Source organism: Eulemur rufifrons, chromosome 1 (assembly GCF_041146395.1).
Source record: "Eulemur rufifrons isolate Redbay chromosome 1, OSU_ERuf_1, whole genome shotgun sequence".
NCBI classification, from domain to species: Eukaryota; Metazoa; Chordata; class Mammalia; order Primates; family Lemuridae; genus Eulemur; species Eulemur rufifrons.
In genome coordinates this window covers 45,921,057-45,940,556 of record NC_090983.1, presented here as the reverse complement: position 1 = coordinate 45,940,556, position 19,500 = coordinate 45,921,057, and the positions used below count along the sequence as shown (strand labels likewise).

At 34.4% G+C, this 19,500-nt stretch overlaps 1 protein-coding gene across 1 annotated transcript in view; it reads left to right on the top strand.

Annotated features, from left to right (window-relative positions):
• The window catches only part of DNAJC10 (DnaJ heat shock protein family (Hsp40) member C10), a 50,806-nt gene extending 32,362 nt beyond the window's left edge, over nucleotides 1-18,444 (top strand). Inside the window, exons 13-22 of the mRNA XM_069470001.1 lie at nucleotides 1,255-1,382; nucleotides 1,679-1,795; nucleotides 5,497-5,598; nucleotides 6,929-7,084; nucleotides 7,934-8,067; nucleotides 9,009-9,062; nucleotides 9,292-9,439; nucleotides 12,991-13,110; nucleotides 16,146-16,250; nucleotides 17,737-18,444. Coding sequence (XP_069326102.1) covers nucleotides 1,255-1,382; nucleotides 1,679-1,795; nucleotides 5,497-5,598; nucleotides 6,929-7,084; nucleotides 7,934-8,067; nucleotides 9,009-9,062; nucleotides 9,292-9,439; nucleotides 12,991-13,110; nucleotides 16,146-16,250; nucleotides 17,737-17,748 — 1,076 coding nt within the window. The 3' untranslated portion in view covers nucleotides 17,749-18,444. The remainder of the gene's footprint in view (nucleotides 1-1,254; nucleotides 1,383-1,678; nucleotides 1,796-5,496; nucleotides 5,599-6,928; nucleotides 7,085-7,933; nucleotides 8,068-9,008; nucleotides 9,063-9,291; nucleotides 9,440-12,990; nucleotides 13,111-16,145; nucleotides 16,251-17,736) is intronic.
• Nucleotides 18,445-19,500: the final 1,056 nt, after the last annotated feature.

Genomic DNA, 19,500 nt, shown 5'->3' with positions numbered 1-19,500 from the left:
AGGTGACAGATTTTTAAAAGACCAAGAGTACAAAATCAATACAACTTGGTGATTGTTGAGCTGTGGGGGGACAAGAAAGGGAAGAATCAAGGATGATACCCATGTTTCTGACTTGGTGAATTGGCACTTGAATAATTGTGCCATTCCATGTAAGTTCACTGTGGTAGCAATGTAGAAAATGGATTAGTTAAGGAAGACTGGAGGAAGAAACACCAGCTAGCTTACTGCAGTAGGCCAGACTGAATTCAGGCAGTAGCAATGGGGGTGAAGATGGTAAGCAATAGAATGGATAGAATTATGATACGAGGGCAGAGAAAGAAGACAAGGTTCACTCTAGGGAATAATATTTAGGCACCTAGTGGATGATTATGCTCATACCAAGATAGGGAGGGTGAGAAAAGGAGCAAGTTTGGGGGAAAATAACTCAGCTTCGATTTGGATATACAGTCATGCATCATTTGACAGGGATGCATTCTGAGAAATGCATCATTAGGTGATTTTATCGTCATACAAGCATCATAGAGTGTACTTACACAAACCTGGATATGTAGCCTACTACACACCTAAGCTATATGGTATAGCCTATTGCTCCTAGGCTACAAACCTGTACAGCATCTTACTGTACTGAATACTGTCTGCAGCTGTAACACAGTCATAAGTATTTGTGCCTCTAAACATACCTAAACATAGAAAAAAGTAATGCATTGTGCTATAACATTAGGTGATAAGAATTTTTCAGCTCCATTATAATATTATGGCACCACCATTGTATATGCAGTCCATCATTGACCAAAAATGTCATTACGTGGCACATAACTATATTGTGTTTGAAATGTTTATGTGATATCCAACTATGGTTTTCTCCTGGGCAATTGGTAATGTGGATTTTGAATTCATAAGAGGTCTAGGTTGAAGAAAAAGATTCAGGGATTAGGCCTATAGTGATTGCTGAGGTAAGCATAAAGAATTCAAAAACACTATAAAAAAGTGATTATTTTACCCCTGAGGATAAAGCAACATTTTGAAGAGATCTTGACATTTTAACTAGTCCAAGAAACAAAAGAACATGCAAGGAATGGGTACTCTTGGCAGAGCAAACCTGTGTGTGGTATACCAAACACTAAAACCTTACTAAAATTTGTTTGTTTGTAAGTTCACCTTCCTTTAATATTTTGAATATAAAAACTTTGAAATATTTCTATGGATACAAATGGCAAAATGTGGATTTTAATTTTTTTTTATTCAATTTCAAAGGAAAGAAGATTCTGTATGATATACTTGCCTTTGCCAAAGAAAGCGTTAATTCTCATGTTACCACACTTGGCCCTCAAAATTTTCCTGCCAATGACAAAGAACCATGGCTTGTTGATTTTTTTGCTCCTGTAAGTTATTTTTATCTGTCAAATTTTAATAATTGTCAGATTTTTTATTGTCATAGCAAAAAGATACTGTCTAGATAACCTTGAACCGGAACTGTGTCATTCAGTTTTGGCCACTGTTGCATCATACTTCTAAGTGACTGTTAATGTAATTACCACTCCAAGGATTAAATGTATGCCAGTAAGATTTGCCAGTAAGTATAGTTTGACTTACTTAGCATATTGCTTGGTGCAAAAATGATGGGTTTTTTTGTTTGTTTCATTTGGCTTAGTGCTTATGAATATTTTTTCTTTCCTAGTGGTGTCCACCATGTCGAGCTTTACTACCAGAATTACGAAGAGCATCAAATCTTCTTTACGGTCAGCTTAAGTTTGGAACACTAGATTGTACAATTCATGAGGGACTCTGTAACATGGTAAGTCAAAGCATAAACAATGTATTCTAATTAATGTTCTTATAAAATAGAGACATTTTGTCAGTCTAATATTAAAGCAATAAAATAACTTTTTCAAATATACATCTTCCATTTAGAGTACTAACAAATGATTTAAATGATTTCCATAGAATATCAAATTATGATTAGATTAAAACATGAATAGATAATCTATTGGCAGAATATAGATAAGGTCTTATTTATCAAAGTCAGGCAAATATTTAGTTGACTTGATAAAACGCTTCTATAATTTTTATTCTTTGGCTTGCCTCATCCTTGTCATCTTAGTTTATTTAATAGGAAATTAATGAGCAAGCTTTTTGAAATCTTCATTCACATGAAAATATTTCTCAGGTAAATATTCACTCCTCCGTTTCAGAAAGAACTAGAAATTATATACCTTATGATGAAAGTATATACCACCTATAAATTCTTGGAAAAAAGAAAAATCCTTAAATAGATCAAGCCTCCAGATCCATTACTGTATAGGAAATCCAATGACAGGAACATGTTAAGTGATACCATGGGCATGTAATATGCAAATTCTAGCATGTGGAGAACTATGCAGGACAAACACCCAGCTTATTGGACAAATATATTGTAGGGAACAGGGGAGAAGAGATTAAAGAGACTTAAAAGACATCAGTCAAGTACCACGTTTAGGCCCTCTTTGGATGAAGTTTGTACAAAAAGTGCAAACAAAAGATAATTGGGGGGGCCGGGCGCGGTAGCTCACGCCTGTAATCCTAGCACTCTGGGAGGCCGAGGCGGGTGGATCGCTCGAGGGCAGGAGTTCGAGACCAGCCTGAGCAAGAGTGAGACCCCGTCTCTACTAAAAATAGAAAGAAATTATATGGACAACTAAAATATATATATACAAAAAATTAGCCGGGCATGGTGGTGCATGCCTGTAGTCCCAGCTACTCGGGAGGCTGAGGCAGTAGGATCGCTTGAGCCCAGGAGTTTGAGGTTGCTGTGAGCTAGGCTGAAGCCACGGCACTCACTCTAGCCCGGGCAACAGAGTGAGACTCTGTCTCAACAAAAACAAAAAAAAAAAAAAAAAAAAAAAGATAATTGGGAAAAATGTGAACACTGACCAGATAATTTTTAGATGTGCAAATAATACTGTGGTTATATTGAGGAAAAGTCCTTAAATTTTAAATATACTGAAATATTTATGGATGAAATGATGTATCATCTGGACTTTGCTTTAAAATAGTCTTTGGGGTAGGAGTAGAATAGATGAAATAGGAGTAGCCATGAGTGGATGACTATTGTGGCTGCATGAGTGTTTATTTGCTCTCTACTTTTGTGAATGTTTTAAATAACTTGAAAACCAGAATGTTAAAAAAAAAATTGATGGAAAGAGAAGAGATGAAGGGAGAAAAGAAGTGGGAAAGGAAGGGAAACAAAAGAAAGCCATTGTGTTTTTAGAACATAATAGAAGTAAGCTGTAGTCTCAATTCCTCAGGAGGCTGAGGAACCACTTGTGCCTGTGAATAGCCACTGCACCACTCCAGCCTGGACAGCACAGTGAGACTGTGCCTTAAGAAACAAATAAAAAAACCATAGTAGAAGTAAGAATAGGGAAAAGTCTTTATGGCATCTGTGTAGAGGAATAATTTCTTGCTCTACACCTTAAAAAATACCATAAGGATATAAAGCTAATGAATTTGACTGCATTAAATGTTAAAACTATTCTCAGAGAGATGCTACAGTGTTAAAGCAAACTTTAAAAAACTCAATAGGAAAAAAATGAGAAAAGTTATAGATGTTTGGTATAGTAGGAAATCTAGTAAACATGTGAAACATGTTTGACTTCACTAGTCATCAAAAAAATGCAAATTACAACAAAAGTTATATTCTCCCCCATCAAATGAACCAAAATATATAAATCTGATAATCACAAGTATATGAATAAATTATCCAGTCACACAGGGGAATACAGTAAACTATTTAAAATTAGCTATGTCTTTACCAGCATGGGTAATTCTCAAAAATATAAAATGAAAAAGTGGGTTACAAAATAGCATACAGAGTATAATAAAATTATGGAAAGTTTTGAAATGCTCAAAACAATATACTGCCTACAGTGTTAGAATATACTGCTTAGGGATAAATATGCATGTACCTAAACTATAAAAACATCAATGGGGGGCTCACACCTGTAATCCCAGCACTTTGGGAGGCTGAGGCAGGAGGATCATTTGAGGCCAACAAGACCAGCTAGAGCTGTTGGGAGACCCCATCTCTACAAAACAGTAAGAAAAATTAGCCAGGCATGTACCTGTAATCCCAGCTATTCAGGAGGCTGATGCAGGAAGATTGATTGCTTGAGCCCAGGAGTTTGAGGCTACAGTGAGCTATGATTATGCCACTGCACTCCAGCCTGGGTGACTCTGTCTCGGAAAAAAAATAAATAAATAAATAAAAATCAGTGGATTGAATACACACTAATTTCAAGATGATGGTTGACTGTATTACGGAAAAGAGAAGGAAATGGGATCAAGGAAAAGAATATCACTAATCTGCCAATATGGCCAAAAGTTAATCTTTGTTAAATATAGGGGAGGGATATGTAGATGTTTGGTAGATTATTCTCCTTTCGATGTTTGAAATTTCATCTCAACTCATTAAATATATAAGTGAAAGGGTTTAAAACTATGGTGTCAGGTTCACCTGGAATAGAGGCCAGGATTCACCACTCACCAATTGGTTGACCTTGACCAAGTCATCTTAGCTCTCATTAACTCAGTTTCCTCATTTATAAAGTGGGTTTTATAATTTTAGCTACTGAATACATTTGTTGTGAGGAATAAATGAGAAACTACATTTTAAGTGCTAGAATAGTGCTGACACATAGTAAGCACTTGTTAAATTTTAGTTATAATTGCTTTGTTAATCTAATGAATTATTTGAATTTATACATTTTTCAAAACTTTGATAAATGTTTCCATTGTTTTTCCTAAAATTATTTTTGAATTCTAGTTAAAGATTGCAGTTTGCTAATGAGTGCTTATTAACTTTAAGGATGCAGAATTCAGCTACAGCAAATCCAGAAGGGATCTTTTTGTAACTTTTTAAAAAATAAAAATAAAAGCCTTAGAGAGATGCTTCCTATGTTGGTGCCCATGTAAATTCTGAGGAAATTAAACATTTTGTACTATATAGGCTATCTTGAATAAAGAATAAAAAATGACCACATTCTTAGCATGATTCATAATTCTTTAAAATATAGTCAGGCACACATTAATTATTCATTTATTTATTCTTGGCTATTTTATGTTCTTGATCATCTTCTAGAACAATTAGAATATTTATTATGGTTTTTAAAAAACTCAAACTAGAGATACAGCCTACTCTTTACAGCCTCTTACCTTGGTTCAGGACAGTAAAAAGGAATCAAGTATGTAATAACCTATGCTCACTTCTCAATGTTTTGAAGCCTGTGGTTTTCATGGCTAATGGAGTGGCTATAAATAAGTCAGGTATTTGTCAGTATTCATCACCATGAATCTATCTCCTTTGCTAAATTTGGCTAGGTGAAAATTTTTCTGACAAAAGCAGTTTTAGAAGTGGGTTTTTAAAATCTTATTCTTATTACTTAAAGCCAAGCTGGTTATAAATTTTAAACAAGTAGGTAAAATAAATCTTTGTTTAATTTGTATTCTCCTTCCTAACAGTATAACATTCAGGCTTATCCAACAACAGTGGTATTCAACCAGTCCAACATTCATGAGTATGAAGGACATCACTCTGCTGAACAGATCTTGGAGTTTATAGAGGTATTTCAAATTATAGACTATGGCTAGAAATACTTCTGTTTATATGTGTACTCTATGAATATAAAAATGTTTAATTATGGGATTCTTTCCATACCAAAACTATCTTCTGACAATAAAATGTTTAATTTTTCTAATATTTTATTATATACTTGTCTATAAACTTTGAGAATAAGTCTGTGTTTTGTTACCTAGTATAGTGCCTTGTACATAGTGGATATAACTATTTATTGACTATATTATATTTTCACATAAAGCCTTGCCACCCTTTGCCCTGTTTTCCCTGAAAATAGAAGCACCCTGCATCTGTAGCATCTCCTTTTTTTTCAGTAATAGTATTGATTGACTAAAATACAAAGGCCTCCTAAAATAAATGAAAAATTCTAGATTATTGTCTAATGACCATCCTACTCTTCCTATCCACCTGGTTCCTCCTCCTCCTCCAAAGTAATGTTTTTGCTTTGTTTTGTTTTGCCAGTGAAACTAACCTCTTTGTTAGTATTACCTGATTGTTACAGGCTGAAGCTTTGTTAAAATGTTGTTTAGAACAAGTGACCTGTAGAGAGATTGTGCTGTATCTACAGTCAGAATGTCAGAAAAATGAGATAGTAGGTTTTCCATTAGTAATTAAAGGGTCATTTCCAAATCAGTCATTCTTGGTTCTAGAACAGAACTGTATGGCCTCTGTAGATCTGGGCAGCTCTTTAAACTCTTGTATTATCTCCTAATAATCTTAAAGTCACCTCTTTTCTCTGCCTACAGTGATTTTAGTGATACATAGAGATAAGGGAAAAATAGACCTTGATTTGGAAAATTGATGGGCAAAATCCAAGCATAAAAAATAAATTAGGGACGATTTTCATTTTCTTAAATAATTTACTCTAGATTTCCTTTAAATATCCATAAGTATCTTTTGATTTCTCAAAAACAGGAACTTTCTAAAGGTTGAGAATCTCTAATCCAAAAATCCAAAATCTGAAACTGAATACCAATATGATGCCACAAGTAGAAAATTCCACACATAAGTACTTAACACAAACTTTGGTTCATGCATAAAATTATTTAAAAATATTAGTCTAAAATTACCTTCAGGCTGTGTATAGGTGTATATGAAACATAAATGAATTTCACTTTTACACTTGGGTTCCATCCCCAGGATATGTATGTGCAAAAATATATGCATATGGAAATATTCCAGAATCCAAAACAAATGCTAGTCCCAAGCATTTTGGATAAGAGGTCCTCAGCCTGTACCAACAATTTGCCAAGAATATACGAACAACTCTTTTTTGTGTATATATTATAATAGAAGCTATACTCACTCTCTCTTTAGGATCTTATGAATCCTTCAGTGGTCTCCCTTACACCCACCACTTTCAATGAACTAGTAACACAAAGAAAACACAATGAAGTCTGGATGGTTGATTTCTATTCTCCATGGTGTCATCCCTGTCAAGTCTTAATGCCAGAATGGAAAAGAATGGCCCGGGTAAAGTAAAATAATTTATTTTAAATCTTAACATTTAGTAAGAATGTTTATTTAACAGAGTTATTTTGACACTGAGATGAATGAACCCACAACTAGATTATTACTTAATAGCCATTCTGATCATACCACTTGAATGTCAACCCTGTTTCTGTCTGGTACATAGTGGTATAGAACAGTCTACCCTTTTTTTGTGTGTGGCATCTGGTATACTTTTGACTAAATTGTTGCTAACATCAACCCAAAGATCCCCTTTCATTTTCTATGTAAATTTTTTTTACTGCTTTACTTGTAGAGCTTTAAAGATAGCATTTCCTCGCAGTTTTGTGGGACTTAAAAGTAAGAAAAAAATAGCTTTGAGCATTTGTATTTAGAAAATTTCCTATTAATAGGCACAGTGTTATAAATCATGAAAGACTATAAACAAATTAATTAATGGATTGGAAAATGCAATTAATATTTGACATTTATTTCTAAGGTAAATAAACATAAGAGTTAAAGTGATTTCTAGTATCTTAACATTTAAGATTATATAGTTTTTGCCCTTTTCAACAGTTTCATTAGTTTCTGATTTCTGACACTATGAATTTTAGAAGTATATAATTTTTCCCATATAATAAATAATTTATTTAATCTACAGTTGTAGTGAGTTCTTAATTACAAAATTAGATTTCAAATTCATTAGTGTAAATGGTCTGTTATGTTAAACCCTTACCCATTTTTATTTGGTGAAAATCATTGATAATATAACTACTTAACAATGACTGTTTCTTTATAAATCTATATGAAAAGCAATGGAGGTAGTTTTATTCTAATCACTTTGGTATATTTATCTCTTTTTTTCTTTTATAGACATTAACTGGGCTGATCAATGTGGGCAGTATAGACTGCCAACAGTATCACTCTTTTTGTGCCCAAGAAAATGTTCGGAGATACCCTGAGATAAGATTTTTTCCCCAAAAATCAAATAAAGCTAATCAGTATCAGTAAGTATTCTCTCAAATTTGAAGATATTTATTATAATCATTTAATTATACAGTTAACATTTAAGTTATCCTAACTACATAAAAGTTAACCCAACAAATATTAGTAGTCCACCACGTTTAAGATAGTATGTTAATGAGTTTCATTTTCAATCAGAAGATGAAAGGAGAGAAATAAACAATCTCACTATTCATCAGTCTTACAGTCTAGTCAAGAAGATGAGAGGAAGAACCAACATTTATTACATTTATTAAGTACTTACTTGATTTGAGGTACTGTACTAGATACTTTACTCACATACTCTCCACTAGTCCTCACATATACTCTATGAAGTAGGAATTATTACCCATCCTACTATCATAGAGACATAAACTCTGATTCTCAGACCTTAGATAACTTTCCCAAGTCACAGCTGCTAAGATTTGAAGCTGGAGTTTTCAACCCAGGTTTGTCTCAGTGCCCATGCTGTTTCTACACCACTACCTGGTATTTCAGGTCAAAAACTAAAATAAATGTAAGATGGAATATGATGAATGTTATTAAAGGAGTAAAAATGAGCCACAGGGTCTCAAAGGAGGAAAGGATCACAACTGTGAGGAAACACGGAAGGCTACATTTTTGAGGTAGCTTTTGACGTGGGCCTTTAAAAGTGGATGGGAATTTGACGGACAATAACTTGAATAAAGATTCAAAAACTAAAGCCTCATACATTGAGTTTTGCAGTTCTCATAGGTCTGCAGGAGATATCTAGCAGGAAGCTGGACATTCCAGTCTTTCTGAAGCACCAAAAGATGTTAAGACTAGAGAAAAACACATTTGTGAAGCCATGTAACCAGTATTTGTAGCTAGGTATATCTGAGAAGGGAGATGCTAGATGAAGTGCAATTTATATCCAATAATAGAAAATTCTGTTTACAATGAATGTAATTTTTTCTTCTTTCAGTAGTTACAATGGTTGGAATAGAGATGCTTATTCCCTAAGAATCTGGGGTCTAGGGTAAGTAATTAAGATATGTTCTATTGTACAAAGCTATTTACCTTTTATGTCAACAGTTAAGTTTACTGTGGGTTAAGGTTCTAAACTACTTAGTAAAGGGTTATATTTACCAAGATAGGTCTGTACTTTGAAGTCATTTTTAACTTAGAGAGTCTTATAATATTATTACATTTTAGATGTTCGCTTTGGTTTTGTATAATTAAAAATTATTTTGATTCCCTTGCCACAGATTTTTACCTCAAGTGTCCATAGATCTAACACCTCAGACTTTCAATGAAAAAGTTTTACAAGGAAAAAATTACTGGGTGATTGATTTCTATGCTCCTTGGTGTGGACCTTGCCAAAATTTTGCTCCAGAGTTTGAGCTCCTGGCTAGGGTGAGTCTTATCTATCTACTTAAATAAGTTGTAGCTACATGCATGTTTTAATAGTTAGATAAAACATGATAAATATATAATTCTTAACTTTTTTCTTAAAAAGTTTCCTCTGGATTTTAAAAAACTATTCTCTTTCTATGACTAATCTTTGTAGTATGTTTTTTCCTTCTTTATTAAAGCTTTTAGCTAACATCTCTATTTTGGTTGACATCATCATCTACCTAGCTATAAAAGCAAGAAAACTCTCTTCTGCTTCTTGTCTTATACTTCCTTCCCCCTCCCCACCACCACCAGTACTCTACTGCCCTCCAGGCAATCACTAGATCCTGTCTCCTAAATGTCTTTCAAATCTGTCATCTCCTGTCCATCTCTACTGCTAGCCTCTTTGGTCAAACCTTATCTAGATTTATATTTACCTTTTAACTACAGACGTCCCTCAGTATATGCACGGGATTGGTTCCAGGACCACCCTGCATATACCAAAATCCAGTATACATGAGTCCCTCATCTGGCCCTGTGGAACCTGTGAATACAAAAAGTTGGCCCTCCTCATATGCAGGTTTCACATCTCATGAATGCTGTATTTTTCATTCTTGGTTGGTAGAAGAAAATCTGTGTATAAGTGGACCTGCGTAAGTCGAGCCCATGTTGTTCAAGGGTCAACTGTAGTCTTATCCTGCCAGTCTGCCTTTTTCAATACTGGTCTGGTGCTCTAAAATATTGCCTTCCCTGGCTTACTAACCAAGTTTCTTGATACGCATCCATTGACATCATGTCTTTGATGTAAGCTTTATCTCTATCACCCACCTCACACCTTACAGTCCAGGCACAATGAAGTACTCCAGGTTCTCTAAGTGTATCCTTATTTATATGCTGCTCCCTCTTCTCTAAAATGCCCTATCCTTACCTTGGTCATCTGTATCATTTTTTCTTCCTACAAAACTTAGCTCTGTTGGCACTTCTGTATTCTACCTTTCTCAGTTAATCAGTGTCACTGTGATAACTTATACTCCATCAGTGTACTGATAAAATGCACATTAATTATTTCTTTACATAGCTGTCTCTTCCATAAGACTACGAGCTTCTTGAGGGCAAGGTCCATGTCTTATTTATCTTTATATCCCCAGTGCCTAACTTAGATAAATACTTATATAAAATTAAACTGATTACATACCCTCAGTGTAATCCAGTTTTGGTGTTTCTTTCTCTCCTAACAGTTCTATTAATAATGATCTAATCCAGATTAATAGCTTCCTTGCCTACATAACTCAAGGAACTCTTGCCATTGGCAGTATAAAACACTCACTAGCATGAGAAAGTCAGCACCAGTTCAAAATAAAAGTTTAGTATCCCAAGCCATGGAAATTTTTTAGCAGAGGGACTTCAAAGCTTCTCCTTGCTATACTTTAGCTTTAGGTTATTTTAGTTATTGACTGGTCCTTCAGATAAGAGGTCCTTTCTAACTTATTCTCATCTTTTCTTATGCTTTCTTTTTCTGTAATAATTCTAAAAAAATATTTTATTCCCTATTCTTCATGTACTGAAAACTTAGTTATGAACTTTATAATGCAACTATGTTTTATAGCTAGTAGAAATTTTTAAACATAAAGATCATTAATTCAACAAATCCTAAACAACAAGTGAAAAGCATTATGCTAGGTACTAGGGCTACAAAGATGAAAAGACAGACATTCCATGTCTTTAATGAGATTTTAATCTAGTAGAAAGATAAAGTGCAAATAAATATGTATAATACAACAGGATAATTGTTATAGTAAAATTAGATGAAACCGGAACATAGGTGAAAGAACATCAGAGTCATGCCAGAGAAAGATGTTTGAGTACCACAAACAATATGGTATCCTCTAATGAGTAATGAAAATACAAGCAAGCAAGTATATAAATATTTTATAAATTACATAAAAGCTTACTAAAATATTATTTCTACATTTCTCTTACCTTCATTATAAGGGTGTCCATCTGCACACATGCTTATGCACGCAGCTTTGTTGGTGCCCTAACAGTCTGCCTATTGGTGAACCCCTGCCTTCGGGACCAGGTTAGAGGCAGCAAAGATATTTTAATTGTCCGGAGGTGAGAGATGATAACTTGAACCAGGATTAGGACAGTAGTGACAGAAAGAAGGGGACAGATACAAAAGAGAGATAAGAATAAACAGGATTTAAGGTTTGGTTGTGATAGATGAAGAAGAGAGGAGTCTGGGATAAGCCTAGTTTGTGGCTTGAATTGAATGAATAGGACAGGAGGAAGACTAAGGTGAAGGAGAAAGGATTAAGTTTAAATATGCTGTGTTTGAGGTGCTTATGAGACACAATCACCCAAAGCAAGCCAAGAAGCCTGAGCAAGAGCGAGACCCCATCTCTACTAAAAATAGAAAGAAATTATATGGACAGCTAAAAATATATATAGAAAAAATTAGCCGGGCATGGTGGTGCATGCCTGTAGTCCCAGCTACTCGGGAGGCTGAGACAGGAGGATCCCTTGAGCTCAGGAGTTTGAGGTTGCTGTGAGCTAGGCTGACGCCACGGCACTCACTCTAGCCTGGGCAACAGAGTGAGACTCTGTCTCAAAAAAAAAAAAAAAAACAAAGCAAGCCAAGAATATTAAATCAAAGGGAGATTGGGGTATATCAGCATATAGACATATAAAATCACCCTAGGAGAGTATTCACAGTGAAAAGATTGTTCACCAAAGGAGGAACTCTGACTGGATATTATAACTTGAGGGACAGCTAAGTGCAAAGGAAGAAGTCCTCATGCTGCAAAAAGAGCCAGAAGGGTAGGAGAGCCAATAGTAAAAAATGCCAACCAAGAAAAGAGAAAGGAGTGGTCAGCAACATTGAGTCCCCATCCAGTTTGTTCAAACGGAGGTCACTTGAATTTAGAGCAGTTTCTGTGGAGGGAGCAGTAAGAACAAAAGCCAGACTGAAATGTGTTGCCAAATAAGTAGGTGATGAAGAAGTGATGGAAGAGTAGACTGCTGCTCAGGAAAAAAAAAAAAAAGAGGGTGAGAAACAGGTTGGTGGCTAGAGGAACCATTGCAATCCAGGAAGAAATCCTTCTGTGATCATGTGTATATTCACTGAAAAAAGAGTATGAGATCTGACAGGGAGGGACTGGAGAATAGAGGTGGACAATAGTCAGCCATCGCAAGACGAAGAATGTTCCCACAGCACATGAGACCAGAGAAAGGAAAAAGGATAAAAACAGAAACAGATGTTTATGATCTGATGGGCAAGGTGTGGGTAGCAGGAAGAAGTTGAGGGTAGTTCAGGGTAAAGCTGCTCAGTTCTCTTGATAAGGCAAAGGAGAGTTTATTAGCTATTAGAGAGGTGGTGCTGGGTGACTAGGAGCTTAAAGGGCCAGGAAGAATTTGGAAACAATCTTGTTCAAATAGGAAGGATTAAAACAAAGTTTTTTAATTAACAAATCCCTTATAAGATTTGAAATGTTTTATATCATATTGCTTTGTGATTGCCAAAATAGTTTATGCCAAAGAGAAAATGACAACCCATATTTTTCTTTTTTCAGATGATTAAAGGAAAAGTGAAAGCTGGAAAAGTAGACTGTCAGGCTTACTCCCAGACATGCCAGAAAGCTGGTATCAGAGCCTATCCAACTGTTAAATTTTATTTCTATGAAAGAACAAAGGTATGTACAGGCTTTCCTCTATCTTCCTTTCTTTAGCTGCCCAAGCTCAAAAGTCGATTTCAGTCTGAGTAATGCTTTCTTCTGTTTCTCCTTTTATATTATTGTATATTACTGATTCAAGCTTCTTTTTACTTATGTATTAAGTAAAAGGCTTTTCTGTCTCACAGTTAAGCTCTCAGTTACCTTAAAATTTTTATACTAATGGAAATTACTAGAAAGAAGCATAACAAAATATTAGTGGTTATCTCTGAGTGGTGGAATTCAAGGTAATTATTTACTTTGTGAAGTTTTGTATTTCCTGCTTTTTATAGAATGAGTACATATCACAGGTTGAGTATCTCTTATCCAAAATGTTTGTGACCAGCACTGTTTTGGATTTTTCAGATTTTGGAACATTTGCATTATACTTACCTGTTCAGCATCCCTAATTTGAAAATCCGAAATGCTCCAGTGAACATATTGGTGCTCAAAAAGTTAAGGATTTTGGAGCATTTCAGATTTTTGGATTAGGGATACTCAACCTGTACTTCTGAAATTAATTTGCCTTTGACATAGCCTTAGTACTTGAGCATTTATCTTGATGATTATTTATTAGTGGGTTTAGATGACAAAAGATAAGTGCCTTGGTTCAGTCATAATTACTTTTGGGGGGCACTTAGTTTTTCAAATTAAAAAATCTGGAGATCTACTAATGGGTTTTAACAAAATTGAGATGATAACCTCTATTTATGATCATTGATACAAAAGCTATGTTGTTCAGCCAGTGTAATTACTAACTGAAAATACTCCTGACCTTTGCTGTCTTCAAGTAAGAGAGTAAGACTTTTTTGACAGTATAACTGTGATATGATTTTAAAGAATGAGTAAGAGATTTCAAGAACTGATATTTTTGCAGACAAAATTGAACACTAACTTTCTTATGCTTGATTAGTTTGTAAGAAAGTAATTGAGAAGACAATGATGAATAAGCAAAAAACAGGCATGATTTTTTTTAATTTAATTTTTTCTTTTAATTAAAAGAAAAAACGAGCAAGGGAAGGGGGACTGAGGAGATTGTACAGTTTGGTAAGGATCCTAGAAAGAGTGAGTGACCTTTCAATGCCAAAGAGCAACCAAAAAATGTAGTCATTTTCTATCTAAAAGTAGACTTGAAAAGATAATCCTAACTATCATAGGTAAAAACAGAAAAAGTACATGAATGGAAGAGCTAAACATATGATAATAAATGACCAATAAAACCTAAAATGATGAAAGCAGACTTGAATGGTCTTAAGTAAATGGATGGTACTCTGCCTAGAATGCAGCTGATGACAATTAGCGATTTAGTCTGAACGGTGATGTGGCCAGCTGAACAAAAAAAAATCAGTGAAAGCAATGTTGTCTCAAAAGGTTATAGTGACTATTAAGATCACTAAGAATACCCTGTAGTACACACTGCTGCCTGGAATAATGTTTACTTCCTGTATTTCTACTCAAAATGCTTTATACTGCTGAGTAAGTTTCAAAGTAATGAGCTTACTCTTCCTTTGAGGGGATAAAAACTATTATCAACTAAACAAGTATTTGTCATGAACTCATGTTTTCTGATAAAACGTTCAAAATAAATAATTTCAAATATTTTTATACTTAGGGAGAATATCAGGTTAAGATCTGGTATTTATTGGTATATATATTGTGAAATAGAGCTAACTAAAGAAATTAGGTGATGAATTTCAGAAATCTAGAATTGTCACACATCTGGATTTTTCAGTGAAGGTTCTTAATTTGTCAAGAAGCTGTCTCTGTCTTAAGAGCAGCCTGGTGCAAGCAGTACTCACTAGAGGTAAGGCAGCTATGCCAGAGCCTGAGTCTTCATTCCTTTGGCATCAACAGCTCTATTTTCCCCAGTTTTCATAACAATTGAGAAATTGGTGACATAAATAGGAGTCTTATTCAGGTAAAATGGTATGGGAGGAGTATCAATGTGATGAGCAGTCACAGAATTAATGGGACCATAGACAGAGCTGTTTGAAAAGATGTTACCATGTGTCCAGAGGACAAAGTTAAGGACCAGATGTACCTGTCCAAACAGAGGTGTCATCCAGAAATCCAGGCCAGACAGGAAGGTCTCAAAGCAGAATAATGATGGGAGTAGACAGAAATGCAAACCAGATGGGCAGTCACTCACAAAAGCAAAATTCTAGCACATACTGTGTGGGTTGGGGTTCACACCAGAATTAAAAAAACAGGAGTTCTAGATCCATAATAAGCAGGCCTGGATATATCGACCTGCTCCTTCCCCTGCTTTTAGCCACCTTCCTGCCATGGGCAGATGAAAACTAGGAGGTACACATTGCTCTCCATTATTGTTGTTGGTCAAGGTTTTGTCAGTGTTATTGATTACATTAGAGTGGAATGATTGCGGTCTTCTAGGAACATCTTTTCTTGTATAATTTAGATGATACAAAGCTTATGGAGTCAGCAATGTATTTTTACCAAGGAATTGTTTTACATTCCCATAGCACTAGTATTTATTTTAGGTACATTATAGCTTAACTGTGCTTTGTAGCATTATTCTTTGAAGAAACTTGAATTTCAAACACTTAAATTTCTAGAACAAAAGAACTTTAAAGCATATTTAATCAAGTTTCTTAGATGGAAGTGTCTTTTTTTTTTTTTTTTTTTTTTTTTGAGACAGAGTCTTGCTCTGTTGCCCGGGTTAGACTGACTGCCGTGGCATCAGCCTGGCTCACAGCAACCTCAAACCCTGGGCTTAAGCAATCCTACTGCCTCAGCCTCCCAAGTAGCTGGGACTACGGGCATGTGCCACCATGCCTCGCTCATTTTTTCTATATATATATTTTAGTTGGCCAGATAATTTCTTTCTATTTTTAGTAGAGATGGGGGTCTCGCTCTTGCTGAGGCTGGTCTTGAACTCCTGACCTCAAGCAATCACCCGCCTCGGCCTCCCAGAGTGCTAGGATTACAGGCATGAGCCACCTCACCCGGCCAAAATGTTATGTTTTGATTAATAACAAGAGTGTTTTTAATTTTAGAGAAACTTTGGGGAAGAGCAAATAAATGCCAGAGATGCAAAAGCAATTACTGCCATAATATATGAAAAATTGGAAACTCTCCAAAATCAAGAAAACAGAAATAAGGTAAGGGCTAAGCCTAGAGCTGACTTTGGCAGAAGTTATCAGAATTTATTCTTACTTTACATGTATCAATAGGTGAAAATGTAGCTTCAAAAAAATAGTAAGATAGTTAAAAATTTCTACTTTGGGAAATATGACTATCAAAATGTAGCCTGTAGACACTGAAATGCTTAGTGACTATAGTCCATACAAAAATTATACACTAATGTTCATAGTAGTAGCATGCTAAAACATGAGTGACCCTTAAAAACATACATTTAGTGAATGAAGCCAGTCACAAAAGGCCAAATATTACGTGAATTCTATTTATGTGAAATTAGACTAGACTAATCCATAGAGACAGTAGATTAGTGGTTGGCTGGTATGGAAAAGAACAGAAACATGGGTGACTGCTAAGGGGTAATAAGGAGTTCCTTTTGTAGGTGTGGAAAATGTTTTACAAGTATGTTGTAATGATAGTTGCACAACTCTTAAATGTAGGAATTTTATGGTATGTGAAATATCTCAGTAAAGTTGTAAAAAAATAGTCACTATAGCCATAAATTCTGCTCAAATGTAAAATTATGGAATTATTAGGAATTAAATAAACTGGAGCCTCAACACATTTTGGATAGCAAATTTTCTTTTGTTCTTGGTATAGTCAGGATATATTGAAAGCCATATTCATTTTGGCCCCTCTTTGGGTTTTAAGAAGCAGTACAGTCTCTTTCCTGTTATTCTTCAGAAGGCAGTTTTACTTTTTTAAATCATTATTATTCTAGGGCATACCTAAAGGCAGACCAAAGAGTCCATGGCTGTTGGAGTGCTTTCCAAATGGAAAGAATCCAAGCTACCTCATATGTGATTGTATTAAATTCCCAGTAAGGTGAAAGAAGGACAAAAGAACAGTTCAGCCTCTGGAATAGGCTTTATAGCACCATGTTAGAATAAAGGTTCTGCTTATAATGCAGTTCAGAACTGCATGCCGCAACAGAGGAAGCCTTACAACCAGCTTTGAGACTATTTTATACAAATCTAAAGAATAAGGAAGGAGATAGTTAAGAATCTTTTTTTTAGTTTCACTGAACAAACATGTTTTTGCTATATTAGTTTTCAAGAATCTTAAATATTTGAAACAAACATTAATCATAAACCAGAATATCATAACTGACATTAAGTTGAAGAGCATGCCAAATATGACTTTGAAAGTATATAAAGCTACAGTTAGTTGCCTGTAAGGATTGGCCATTCCCACCCCCCACCCCCCCCCAAAAAAAACCAAACCTATAAGTAGTACTATCTGCTGTGGACAGATAAGAACTAGAAAGTATTCTTTTCTTTTCCATTGTTATAGTTAGGTAAGTTATATTTCAGGTAGTGATCCATTAAATAAGAATATTGAGTATTGTTGAAAAAGTAAAGTATTGGTGAGTTTGTATTGTTAAAAATAAGATAAAATATAAACTTGTATTTCCTTTCTCTTTTGATCACCTTTACATTATCATTGTAGGATGAACTTTGATGATTTTGAAGATGAAGAAAAGCTTAAAAAGAAATTCTGACAAATGACATCAGAAGATACCTTTTTAGAATATTACTACATTCATGGTGCAAATAAATGAACATTATCTTGGATTTATAATTAATCATACTGCCAGAATGGTAATAAAGAGTCTGCAAACTTCTGTAAAGGGCCAGATCATAAATATTTTTGGCTTTGCAGACCATATATGGTTCTTTGTCACATATTATTCTTTGTGGTTTTTTTAAACAATCCTTTAAAAAAACATTAAAACCATTCTTAACTCAGGGTCATACAAAAATAAGCCACAGGGCTATAGACTGTGGACCCCTAGAAATAATGTTTTGGGTGGCTGGCTATGACAAGAGCCTGTCCTGCTTTTATCTACATAAATGTCAAAGATATATAAAGTGCACTTTTTACTTAAAGTTTTGTGGCTGGCCTGAAAAGAGGTAACTTGGTTTTCAGTTACCTGTTCTCCTAAAAATTCTGTCTCTGACCATACATTGCATTTTCAAAACAAGATGTGATCAAATAAACATACCCTGTTATGATGCTATATTTTAGTGAAGAGTTTCTTCATTTTTTTCTTTCCTTTTTAAGAGTTGAAGAAATGTTTTAGTTTTCCACAACTGAGACTTTTTTTTGTAAGAGTAAGTGCACAAATTCTGTAGGTAGCTATATCATCCAGAAAAACCTGAGAAAAGAAAAATTTACAGCAATTAAACATTGTAGAATATCCCAAATATATCAAGTATTTAGAGTTCTATATTTTAAAGATTTATGTGTTCATATATTTTCTGAAATTGCTTTTGTAAAAATTTTCCCACTGATAGTTGATTTTGAGGTATATTTCTATTATTTACATAGGTTTTTTTTTTTAAATATATTTCTGGTTTTTCACTCCTGTCCAATCTGTTCGTTCAAATAGGAAAAATTTTACACGTTTGTTTCACCATAGCACATAATGAGACTGTGTTATGCCAGTTATAGGTTACTGTCAGCGGGCTGTCTTTTTCAGATAAATATTGGCAAAATAACTGAGGTTATTTTTATAAGAAAATCAAGTATATATATCTAGGATTGGGATCTGTTAGAATCACAAAATTTTTTTCTTGCATTTTAACAAAATTGTGATTAACATGTAGTTGTTTAGATACAGTGTGTGGAATGGTAAAAATCTCCATCAAAAGAGGTCAATGAATAAAAAAACTTTCAATTTTTCCAAAAACCTGTTAGAATTATGCTTTATTGTGTTTGGAAGAGTGTTGGCTTTTTTTTTTTAAATGTCACTTTACCCCGCTCCCCAGTATTTCCTCATAAGTGTTATTTTATAATATTATACATAATTTATATAAAAATAGACATTGTTCATTTTCAACTCTAACCCTATTCTTCATATTCTATCCCATCTTTTTCTCTATTATATACTCTTAATTCTAGCTTGGATTCTGCTTTATACATTTGGGCACATATAAATAGTTATCAACTTCAAGTTAACATCAACTTTTGAATTATGATTGATAATGGCAAGAGCCTTTCTTTTATTAAATTTTTAAAGCCTAGAAATTCTTCAAAATTGGCTTATTTCATCTACAAGGATTATAAAATGGAATGTCTAAAGAAGTCTTACTTGGTAAATATTTACTAAATTAATGTACCAGTTATGTGCATACCATTGCACTGGACAATAAGGAGTGTAGAAAAGGAATCTAAGACATGGGACTCCCGTCTCCCAAGTGTAATTCATAG